This window comes from Patagioenas fasciata, chromosome 25 (assembly GCF_037038585.1).
Source record: "Patagioenas fasciata isolate bPatFas1 chromosome 25, bPatFas1.hap1, whole genome shotgun sequence".
Classification (NCBI taxonomy): domain Eukaryota; kingdom Metazoa; phylum Chordata; class Aves; order Columbiformes; family Columbidae; genus Patagioenas; species Patagioenas fasciata.
This window is the reverse complement of record NC_092544.1, coordinates 2,662,996-2,675,369: the sequence shown is the minus strand read 5'-3', so window position 1 is coordinate 2,675,369 and position 12,374 is coordinate 2,662,996. Positions and strand designations below refer to the sequence as shown.

At 44.1% G+C, this 12,374-nt stretch overlaps 1 protein-coding gene across 1 annotated transcript; it reads right to left on the bottom strand.

The window, feature by feature from the left end:
- Nucleotides 1–2,958: 2,958 nt before the first annotated feature.
- Nucleotides 2,959–10,592, bottom strand: PSMB2 (proteasome 20S subunit beta 2). The gene is made up of 6 exons (XM_065857137.2): nucleotides 10,413–10,592; nucleotides 9,383–9,505; nucleotides 9,135–9,205; nucleotides 5,680–5,842; nucleotides 4,121–4,170; nucleotides 2,959–3,188 (listed from the first exon to the last, which is right to left on the bottom strand). The coding sequence occupies exons 1-6, from the start codon at nucleotides 10,501–10,503 to the stop codon at nucleotides 3,081–3,083; spliced, it is 606 nt and encodes a 201-aa protein (XP_065713209.1). The 5' UTR covers nucleotides 10,504–10,592; the 3' UTR covers nucleotides 2,959–3,080.
- Between the last annotated feature and the right edge of the window lie 1,782 nt (nucleotides 10,593–12,374).

Genomic DNA, 12,374 nt, shown 5'->3' with positions numbered 1-12,374 from the left:
TTCACATTTTCAAGGCAACTAACTTATTTTTAACATAATCCTCAGCAAGTCTGGAGTGCACAGAGATTCAAATCAACATAGTCGAGAACATGGAAGAAAACAAGTTATATGTTTTAATTCCACCATTTCCATTTGGCTTTTTTGAATCTCTTAAAACAACTTACGCCTGTTTAGTTTGATCAGTGCTCACATGGAAATTTCCTGCACTTAATTACTGCTGATGGCAGACTGATAGCAACACATGGAAGCTCCGTATAAGGTTAAACCTTTAAAGAAAAAGAATTTAAAATGGTTTGAAGGATAAACTTTTTACAGGTAGGATAAATTTATGTTTCCTTACAGATGCAACCAACTCCTAAACATGAACATAACGTCAGCCCTGGCGCTGGCTAACGCTTCTTGGAGGAACCTACTGCCAAGTGATTATTCTGTTGTGTAGTCCCCACATTGGCTCACTGATTTCTGTGGGCACAGCTGCCCAGGGCCTCAGGTTTGTGGAACAAAAGCCATCCTGACCACAGCATTTCACCTCCCGTGGATGAAGTGTCTCCTGGCTTCTTTAACCAAACAGGGTCACAGATTTCTTGGGCTGGAAAAAATCCTGGGGAAACATTGAGGTGAATGAACTTGGGGTGTTCTCCCCCACCAACAGTCCCAGACAAAGGTCTACAACAAAATGCAGATTTTCTTCCATGAAAAGGTATAATTAAGACCAAGAAAATGAGCTGCGAGCACCGCACCTACACTCACAGGCTGCTTTCAGCACAGCACTCCCAACCCAACCAGCCTCAGGCATGGAGACTGGTCCCTTGTAAACCGATCTGGGAGCAAACCCCAAGCTCTGGGATGAGCTGGTGCAATGATCTGTTGCACACAGGGCTCAGGAAAAGAGCAGCTTTAAACAGGAAACCTAAAACGAGAAAAAGTGCCTTGTTAACTCTTTAGGCCCTGAGGCTTTGGTAGTAAAACATATGGTCAGAATTACCAGCCAAAGCAAAGCAGAGCAGCTCACTGAGGGTACAATGCCCCAGGAATACCTTACCTTGCTTTACAACATTAACTTTTTACAATATGAAGAACAAAAAAAACCCATAATTTATTAGTAGAAAGCAGTACTTTCTTGCAGTGCTCAGTTCTTTCAGAGATTTTTTATGAGAGGCCTGCCATGATAAATGCAGATGTTTTTCAAACGGACAGGTGAATTCTTCCCAAAAGGTATTCCCAGATTCTAGGCAAAATGCCGTTTTCAAAAGCTTTAGCCCTAAAAGTTGAAGGAGGTAGGTTTTCTTCTCCTTAAGTAATGCAAATGGGAAACTTAAAACATTGATATTTCAACCAAATTCCATGTATTACTGTTAAAAACGCAAGTTGAATGTTTCTGAACTTAAAGATCAGCACTGCAGACCTTTAAAACAGTTCAAAGTTACAGTATCACACCTTTGCTTAGGGAGTTTAATTATTGGAAAGGCCTCAAAAGAATCTACTTCATTAGAGTCTGGAGTCCAGTCTCATCGTGGGCCAATTCTTTTGTTCTGCTGCTTTGCAATCAAGGTCTGGATTTATTCATTCCTAGAGGCTGCTGCTCCGCTGGCTCCTGCTGCAGCCCCTTGTATCTCTCACTCACCAGGGGATTCAGATCCTGGGCCCTGCCCTGGGGCGAAACATATGTTCAACCTGCATCCAACACGAGGGCTTGCAAGGGAATAATTGTTTTATGTTTATTAATCACCTGCATGCAAATAGGTGCCAATAAAAACTCCAGGCAGATCCTCTGCCAGACTCACATGAGCTAATAGCACCACAGCCCAGTTTTGGTGTCTGCAATAACGAATCTCCCCAAGAAGGAGGCATTATTGCTTTGATATGCAGTGACAAAAATAGCACATCAGCGCAGCCACTCTGCAGTGACGAGAAGAGACAAGAAACCTGCAAAAACACTCAACATCAGCGGTAAAATAAATTAGAGATGCTGCATATTAAGCTAAACAAATACATTAATGCAACATGAAGGGGTGAGATTTCAATTACAGAACTAGAACACTCAGACTCTACCCGTGTTCACTGTGACCTGCCAAGAGAAAAGAATCAGGCTGGGGGCTTCTTAGTGTAAAAAAACTTTGAAAAGGTTTTTAAAAGAGAAAAAATTTCAGCAAAATGTCTCGTATGCCATTGGCCTCACATAAAAGCCACTGGTGCCATGAATACAACAAAATCAGCTGATAATTATACCAGTTCTGGAAAGAATTACACAAAAAAGCCTGATGGGACTTCAGTGAAGAACTGGATTTAAGGGCAGCCTTAAGAGGCAGGATGAGCTGCAAATCTCTTCTGTGACATTAAACAAGTTTCAGTCTCTAATCCAGCCCTCACCTGCTCAAAAGATGGAAATGCTTGGTCTCTAAGACTGACATTGTCAAACAATTATGCAATTAATACATCAGTTTATATTTAAAATACTTAACGAAGTTATGAGCCCACTGCGCCAGCAGAATATCCTTTCCCAGTATCACAACTACAGGCGAGTTAAGTGACATTAGCATCTGAAAATTCCATTCTATTTGAAAAGCTTTTTCACCTTTCACTTGGATTAGAATGAAACAAAGTATAACAAGAGCAAGTCTTCGAAAACTGATTATTATTGTTTTACAAAGCAAACAGCAGTAATATCTTCAGAAAAATAAAGTTGGTGCTGTATGTTCAGCATGAAACACCTGCCTCATGTGTTTCAAGTTTGAATTATGAGAATGGATGACAGCACACACTGTCATCTAGATAATATAGTACCAGCTTTCCCACACCTAAGAACACTTGGGGGGAGGTAGTAAAATCTCAGAAGAGGAAAGAAAAGTAAGTAACTCACATGTGCATCCATTAACAGTAAATCCAGTTTCACCTTCACTGTGGAACAGTTTACCTTAAACACTCTCAGGAAGGATCAGTGGAATAAAAAGATAAAACTGGCTATATAAATGTCAATCTTTATTTGATCTCCCAGTGCACTACATGACTTGTGTGCTTCAAATGAATAGAAAAAAACAAAGCGAACAAAAAAGACGACTGCTGAAGAAAGATCTCAGGGGTTAGGACGTTGCTTTTGATAGGGGTATATTCTCCACTTCATGGATGCCATCCTTGTCAATGAACCGGGCATTGAAAGAAGCCAGATTTAGGATGAAGCGTTTCTGAAGCTGTTCAACAAAAGACAAGACAAAAGAGATGAGATTCATTCGAAGCTTCAATAAAAGATGAGAGCATTCATTTAAGGGATATGCTGTTGCATATATAAATTTCCATCCTGGTTCTAGCAACATGAAATACCAGGAACTAGAGTGTTTTTTTTCACTGCTCAGAGTGAGTTTGTTCTCTGCTATAAGACCATCCACGTTAGACGAGACTGGATGCAAAACAGACAAGCTTGTTAACAAGGAAGACATTGAAGCAGGAAGACCAGTCGGCTCCGACACAGGGCACAAAGTGTACGTATCCAAAAGATCCTTCAAGCAGAACCACTTCAGAGTATTTCTACCCTATGTTTCCCCAGATGTTTCTTCCCACTTACATTCAATTCAATCTCTTAAAGACAAGGATGAAGAATATTATGCTACAACAAAAGCCTTGGAGTATGAAAGGTCATGTTTATGCTAAAATTGATCCTGAACTTTAAGGTTAAATCTTTAACTCAGATATCACTTCACAAGCTGGAAGAGAAGTACGCTTGCAGGTATATACACAATAACAGAAGGATGCTTGCATTATGTTCAGAAGAAACATAAAAGGAAAAAGTCAAAGGCTGTCTGTGTCAATATTATGCTAAGCATGGAAAAAGCAGAAGAAAAGCAATTAGGCTTCAAGTTTATGTTCTGGAGGACATGAACCATGCTAAGACAACGCAAGTGCCCACAAATCCCTCTTATCCCTGATATGCCTTGAAATGGCACCAAGGAGAAGTTGTTCCATCAGTTTCCCAGTAGCTATTCCACATCTGGCCAACATGCATTTATTACCCCTTCTGGCAAAGACGGCAAAAAAATGCGACAAGAGGAACAGGAAAACATCAGCAAATGAATGCAAACAAACGTTCCTTTCTCAAGATCGTAAGGGCCTAAGTTTGGCAACTCACCTCCTCTAGACATTTTTTTAGAAGCTCCATAGCTTCCTCACGTGTGATACCTGAAAGAGAAAACATCCACAGATTGATTCAATTAGAGGCCATCTCTCTCAACAGAAACTTTATTAAATTTAAACAACTTTTCAGCTGAGCACCAAACCCTCTCCTTCCCAGCTCACAGAAAACACTTTCCAGATGTACCGAGGATGCCCTGCACCGACGTGCTCACGCTGCAACAAGCCATTGAGAATCGATTTGTTCCACTGAATGGGAAGCATGACGGAATTCTGCCTCCCATGGCCAGGGACTGGGCTGTGGAGAAGTCCAGCCGTCTCTCTCTCCCCGAGTTTATTACAGTTTAAATCAGCTCCATCTGTCCACAGCCGGCTGCAAGTCAGCGACAGTACGAGGAGACGGGTTTTAGTGCTACGTTCCCTGCTGGGTATTGGTTTTAAGAATGGGAAAGGCACGTGTGTGATGCCCTGGTTATTCTCAGCCATTTGGATAAAATCCAGCACTCTGTGGGGACAACCAGCCATGACAACATATTGTAGGTCACTGTTTTCCTCTTTTCACGAGGAATGGTGAAAATGAAGCAGTATAATTTTCAAGGGACAGGACAAGAAAACAACTAAGCTCTGTGGATCTCACAAAACCTATTTCTAGAGTTCATTCCAGCCCTGTGTCCACTGCTTGGGCAGAAGGCCCATTAGAATAAAATTGGCAGTTTATGGCTCTGTTTCTTGCAGGAGACAGATGAAAGGATTACTAAGCAAACATCTCTCTATGAGATTAAGCTCGGCTTTGCACGCAGGAGTAAAGGAGTTTTGTAGCTAAAGCCAGAGATGTCAGATTAACAATATTCCAAGCTTTGAACATTACCTCATCTGTAAAGTGGGGATGAGGCCATGTTTATTCCTTGGCAGTGCAAGAACTGGATTATGATTCTAAAATTAAAACTTTAGACAGGTACAGACATGTACAAGAATTACAATCAAGAGGTATCATGAGCATGGAGCTGTAAACCAAGCCAACCAATCTTCATCGCCACCACTGCAGAGTACAGAAGGAAATCTTGCTAGGAATATCTTTTCACTTGTTTGCTTTTAACATATCACACAGAGCCAATCCAAGAAATGGAGCAACAGGATCTGGACTGCCCTCCTAAAATTGATACTCTGGGAAAATGTACATGTCGTAGCCAACAGACAAGCAAGTAGAAGGTAAAGTTATCAAAATGTTATTTATTAAAAACAGACTACTAGCAGCTAATGGTCCAGGAAAGTCTAGTCGTGTTTTAGAATAAATTGAAACTTCCTCCACTTACAGTCTGTTATGCTTCAAACAGGAAAACATGTTAAGGAGTCGACTCGTTTCGCATTACCCTTTCAGCAAAACCAGAAGGCAATCTTTAAAGCTACATTTATTCTAACAAAAAGTCAAGTTCAAATCTGTACCACCTCAGCAATTGTGCTGGACCACCTGACTCAGCAAATGCCAATCTCTCAGTTTAAGCCTTTAATTTATTAACCCGTAACAGAAGAATTTTCTTCTCCACAGACTCCACTTACTTGGCTTGTAATAGCGGTCGAGGATGCTGAGGGTGAGGAACGCGCCGTACCCATGTGCTGCAAACGGAGCTTTCGCCAGAGCCGCCAGGTAATCCATGTAATAGAGCGCGGGCCCGTCGTGCTCATCGTAGCCAGCCAGGAGCAGGTTGACGTGGTAGGGGGTCTGCAGGCAGAACCAGGAGCTCGTTAGAGTCCGCAATCCTAATTCCCCTTGCTACCTACAGACCCGCAACATCACTGGTTGCACAATCCTCCCCCATAAAGCACCACTAGCAAACACATCAAGACTGTCTTCTGGGAACATGGAATGCAGAAGTGAAAACATAAAACTGTGATTCTCAAGCTTTCATGGCAGATTCAAACTTCAGAAAGCTTTAATGATGTTTTCATATCAGATTCTTTCATCTCAACATACAACTTGTGAATTTTTACCAGCAACATGTGAGCACAACATGAACATTGTGCAGTTTATAAGAACTTCTTTGTTCATTGAGCACGCTCTTCCCTCAGTCACACCACCCTTAACCCTACACTAAAGTCAAAATGTTATCATAGGGAAAAGCTAATTTTGATACTAAGTACAGTGAATTTGCACTCAAAAAATTATTACATGATACCATGTTTTGACTTTGACAAGATAGTGAGAAAGAATAAAACCAGTTACAGTTACACATATATCAAACATCACTGTAAATTGTGTGATTTAATCTTCAAAGCATTCAAGACTATTTGGAACCAAGTTACCATGCAGCTGCATTAGTTTAATTAGTCTGTATTTCATCATTTATTTATTCTGAAACATCATACAAGTTGATATTTAAGCGCCATGACACAAGATCACTCAAATTACTGTGTGACTTTGAATTACCAACATTGGCATATGCGAGATACTCAACCATAAATAAATGGTGTTATACAGACTTGCACAGATCTGTAAGCTGTTGTTCAGCTGTAGCTTCTACCGCTAATGGTCTTAGAAAAAACTTCTTAAAACTCAAATGTAAATCAAGTGTCCCTCACACTGCCTTATTATTCAAGAAAGGTAGGATTTAAGCATTAGAAAATATACATTATTTAGTACTTCCATGATTACTAACTAACTAAATTTGCAGACAGGACCTCTTAGTGGGACTAACACCTCAGTGCTGGACTCGTTTTTCCTCATACACCTCCAACCTTTAGTCCAGCCCAAAGGTAGCCCCTTGGCTTAACTAAGTCCATCCTAACAGTTCAAAACTCTTTACAAGACTGGTGTGATTAAAGGACTACCAAATGAGTGGATAACTGACAAACTTGACTTTTTTTTCCAAACTTGACCTTCCCATTAAAGGCGACATTTCTCATCCCAAGCAGCTTTGCACTTCGCACTGTTTGATTTAAAATAACTACGGCAATTAAGAGATGTGTGAAATTCTTCACAATGTACAGCTGAACAGTTGTGCTAAACACACTGAACCAAGCGGCTCAGCAGCGGGAGGCCGGGCGGTGACAGCAGCGCTGTGACATCTGGCGGAAGCCAAAGTCACAGCAAGGGGACAAGGTGGGCGCGGGAAGCTCCTGCCAGGCGTGGGCCTGGGGCCAGAGCTCGTCACCTGGAATTAAACAGGGCAGCACAACAAGAAACTCAACTTGGTCCTGTTTGGAGGGGTCTGGGCAGCTATTTTTCCTATTCCCCCAACCACACAACCTCATTAGTGTGTTAATGTACCAAACCAGGCGCTTGATTGAGCAGGTGGCTGAAGTGAGATGCTGGAGCAGGTCACGGTGGAAGGGGAACTACAGCACCGCTCACCTACAGGAAACCCAGCTGGCTCCAAAGTCATTCCTAGGTTTGGCTCCATTGCAGCAGATAAATGGAAATCAAAGACGCTTTTCAGACCATACTTCACTTTTTAAGCGTCGCTATACTTGATATTTCCCACCAGAAGAACGTGGAGGCACTGCCTTACAAGACAGCCATCCCCAAGAGAGCTGGAGCTCAGACTGCAGGAGCCACAAGGCTCATAAAAGAAATCCAACTAGATAATACAAGGAAGAACCCAGATGGTGATTAACACCACAGAACCAGCTCTATTACAGACTCGAACACAACAACAGCATAATGCCTGAACTGTTTCGGTGTTAGAACTTTTTATTTCTAAACTATTTCCTGTTTCTAACAGGAGGTGGTTTTACCTTTACATTTTTATCATCCATCTAATTAAATTAGTAGCCTCTAGGAATCCTATATACAATTTAAATAGCTACAGAGAGCTAGCGTTAGTCCTTCTGGTAGCCCACAAATTATGACAAAAATGTAACAAAAATTCACAGGAAAGAAAAAAAAATGATGGCATGGTTTGGATCATCAATTTCTAAGTCCCACAAGCAGATCACGGAGGGCTGTGTTTAAAGAAAAGGAGATGGCTGTGGTGTGACAGCAGTGTCAGAGTGCAGCGCTTGCCCCAGGGCATTGCCATCTGCAGCAGCACAACATTGTGTCTCCGGTAAATAAACACATCTGCCTTTGCCAGTGTCCTCCCCACTGTGCTGCCCATCTGGAGCAGGGGAGCTGGAAGGGAGGAGGGGACACATGGGGACAATCGGGGCTCAGGGGACACAGCACTGAGGAAGATGATGGTGCCACATCCTGCTGGCTAAATTTACCTGTTAAATCACTCCTGTTAGTGGTACTTTAAATTGTACATAAGAAACAGCTCCCTCTGCTTAAACAGGCAGAACGTTCAGTGTCAGCCCCACCGGTATCGTATGTGCAGGTCAGACACCCTGGGGATGAGGCACCAAACACCACCACCCCCTTCACACCAGCCCCCAAACTGCACAGAGTTCCACAAAACACACCCATTGAAAAACTTGCTGCCTTCAGCTGTCACCCGTGTCAGAAACACGATCAATGATCCTTCCTAACCTTGGATCCTGAAAAGCCCATTTGCCCCTTCATGACATCTTCTCATACTTCGAAAAAATTACCATGAGAAAAATTAGTAACTGCACTTTAGTAACTTGAAAATACAGCTCAGACTTGGGTTTGATATTTACTGAAAGGCTCATGTTGCTGTTTACAAAAAGGGCTTGTTTGGCTAAGTACATCAAACAGCTTTGCTCTATTAAACCATTTTCCAAGAAGATTAAACGGATTCAGCGCATTTGCATGAAAACTGACAACCTTATCTCAGTGTTAAAGAGGCTTAATTGACTGAGCTGTCTGCAGTGCTGTGACAAAATGTTTATTGGGCCTAAGGCTGGAATTTCAAGACTATAGTTGTATCAGTTATTGATAAGCGATAAGTTTTTTAAATATGCAAATCAAGTTATGTTTTAATAAAACATCCTTTCAGCACAGTGAATTGACCACTAAAGACAGAAGCTGTCACCTTTTTCCATCAGACTTCATTACTTGAAAATGGAAATTTTCCCCTGCAAGCCTTTGCCAAAATCTTTCAGCTCTTACTCACTCGACTCCGAAGATAGTCAGCCAGGTTTCGGCGTGTAAAGTTTGCAGCTGCAGTGGGAGACAATTCATAACCTGGAGAAGAAACGTGTGTATTTGATAACAGGACAAATCCATATTCATGTTTCACTTCCCGACCTCCCATTCCTATTTTGAAATGACAAGATGTTCTTTAATAACAAAGCGTCATTAGTCTAATTCCACTTTATTAACCAGCTTCCAGCCCCTCAGTAACTGTGCTCCTTCACTCACCATTTCTCATTTTGTAGAGCTGAACATTTTTCTGGATGTATTCTGCAAACTGCACAGTGTCTCCAGCCTCCCCGACGCACAGGAGCAAGATCTTTTCACTCATCTTAAACATTTTGTCATGGTCTGGACAAAGAGAGATACTATTAAGAGCCACAGTCATGAGAAAGAATAGACTATCTTGCCAATATCATAACACATTATGATTTCTTTCAGAAGCAAGAAAGTTAAGAGACTCTGAGAACTACATTATGTTCTGGAACGTCACCAAAAGAAACAAAGCTGAGACGCACAAAGTGCTTCCTTCAGGCATTTCAGAAATACATTGTCTTTCTTACACAACAATGAAGACTAAAACTTCACACAGAATACTGAGGTCAAAGTTCAACATTATACACGGTGCTTCCTGGGCTCAGGAATAAGAACTTGGTTTGGCGACCATTCTACTTTAAATATTCTACCACATCAAGCAACCAAAACCATGTTATAGTTTGGCTAATATTCCTGAGCTACAAATTTCACTGAAGCTTTTACTTCCAATATTTCATTTTTTTCCACAAAAATTACCTTTTCCCAATGAATTAGACACAACCAAGCGTTTAATCTCACCCACTGCTATCCCTGTGCAGTTTTTTAACTCGCCTACATTGCAGTACATTGTGGTTTGGGTTAACGAGTCAGCACTGACCTGAACCGCTAAGTTAACGTGACAAACCAACTCACATGGGCTCAGGTGTGGAAATTTTACACTCAGCGACCGGTCCTTTGAGCCCTCAGCTCACTCTGTGCGCCAGAGCCCGGCCAGCAGCCCCCCCACCCAATAAAACCTCAACGAGGACATTCATCTTCACCCAGTCAGAGCCAGAGCCTCGGAGCACCGTGACCACCCACAGGGAGCTCATCCCCGGTTCCCTGCAGCCCTGTCCGCCCAGGGCCGCCCCGGGGCTCCCCGCCGGGCCTACCCGGGGCAGAGAGAACTCCCGACCACCCCCGGAACAGCGGCGGGGCTGCCCGCGCAGGCCTCGCCTCTCACCGTGCTTCATCTGGACGATGCTGGTGGCCGCGACCGTGTCGGCGGCCACCAGGACGTAGTCGGGGCCCTGGATGCCGATGAGGTACTCCATGGCGGCCCCGCTGTCCCGTCCCCTCGGGCCGCGCCGTGACACAGCGAAGCGCCGCCGCCTCCTTCCCTCCCGCGCAGGCGCCGGCGCGCAGTGATGACGCCTGCGGGGGGCGGGGTCACGTGGCTCTGCGTCACGTGGCGCGGGGCGGCGATGGCGGCGGGGAAGGCCCCGTGGTAAAGACCCCGGGGTTATGTCCCGCTCACCGGACCCCGACGAACCCGGGGCCGCACCAGGCCGGGTTGGAGGGTCCCGTCTCCCCCGCGCACGCTCTGTGGGGACGGGGCTGCTCGGAGGTTCCGGACAGACCTGGGGGGTTCGGTTTGGGACGAGAGTCCTGCGAGTCTGGGCGTTCGGTGCCGTTCTTGGCCAAAATGCAGCGTGTGTGGTGTTAAAGAGCAGGGTCTCGATGCGGGAGGTGGAGCGGTGACAATGGCAATGACATATCCCGCTTCTGCCCCATGCTCTGGAGTAAAACCAAACTGGAATAAAAGTGGAGTAAAGCACTCAAATGAACAGAGCGGGCTCAGCAGCGTCAGCCAGAGCAAATGGCCAACTGCTTGATGGATTGATCTGTGGAGTCTGAGGGGAAAGAAAAGCACTAATCCTTCCTCATCTGGCAATTTCCTTGGGCACAAATTCTTTTGGAAATAAATGTCTGGTGCTCCTGCAGTCTCTGATCCATGTAGTCAAGGGGAACCGAGCTGTGAGAGGCAATGAAACCCTTCCCAGAGCAATGGGTGCTGGGTTTGCTGCTCATCTCTCTGTTTGTGGTATTTCCAGCTGTTCCAGCTGTGTGCGGAGCTCCCTGCAGCTCCCGCTGTCTCCGCAGCCAGGAACCATGACAGCGCTCTCAGGTCCAGAATCCCTCCTGCTGCCCCCATCCCACCCATTGAGCCAAAACAGGATTGGTTTTGGTCCACGCCATGAGCTCAGGTACAGAACTGGGGTGGCACCTCTGCTCATCCTCTGGCCAGATGTGGTTCTGACAGCCACAAACCCTGTTCTCTGCTATTCCCTTCTTTCCTCTATCTACTTACATTTCTCAGCAAAAACTGCCTTGTCTTAGGGAGTTGCGCAGCACCCGGAAGCTTCCAGGTGTGGCTGTGACGTAGATAATTAATAACAAGAGAAACAAACCAAATACTCTAATTGCCTGGATATTGTCTAAGTGCTGGCGCCATCCTGACGAGCAGAGTGACTCCAACTGGCACTTGGTGTATTGATTACCCTCTGCCTGAGCCCCGTCTAATACATTCACTAAGTGCCGCTCCACAAAGGCCCAGCCCCACGGTAATGAAAGGGGTCACCGAAGCATTAAACCCCCCTGGCAGTTGCCGTGAAGGCGGCAGCCCCAGGAAATAAAACTCTGGATGCTCCAGCACCTGGCAAACGCCCAACTGCACCTACACCGAGAAAGTCACCGTGTAATTACGAGAGCTGGGCATAACCTTTGTGTGGTTTAAAAAATACTAAATGTGCCAGAAAACAACAGCAAATTGTCTTTGGGAAACAGTATAAATGAGTGTAAGCAGCAAATTCACCATTTTGACTGTTTTCCAATTGCCTGTAGCTACACTTGTTAAATTGAGTGCCGCGTGCATAAATCAAAACAGGATGTTTTCTTTTACCTAACGATGGCCGAGTTCAGTGCCAGTGCTTCAGTATTTTCTAAGTGGATCCAACCTGAAGTTTTAAACACATTTTTCCCTGTGGATCTTTGTACATATTGCACATGTATGTACAGCCAGCCAGCATAACTCTGCAGTTATTTTTTGAGACCTTTTTAAGAGAAGGTTAATGAAAAATCAACAACTACCGTCCTTGTTGATTTTGATTGGGCCCTAGGGTGCAATTAAACGTTAAGGTTGTTA

Bases quoted from the DNA above. Each gene is read 5' to 3' on its own strand.
- PSMB2 (XM_065857137.2), bottom strand. From the start codon at position 10,503: ATGGAGTACCTCATCGGCATCCAGGGCCCCGACTACGTCCTGGTGGCC. The intron at 5,843-9,134 runs GTGAGTAAGAGC...TTCTGCCTGCAG, and splicing joins CTGACTATCTTCGGAGTCGA to ACCCCCTACCACGTCAACCT. The intron at 4,171-5,679 runs GTAAGTGGAGTC...TTTCTCTTTCAG, and splicing joins CGACCGCTATTACAAGCCAA to GTATCACACGTGAGGAAGCT.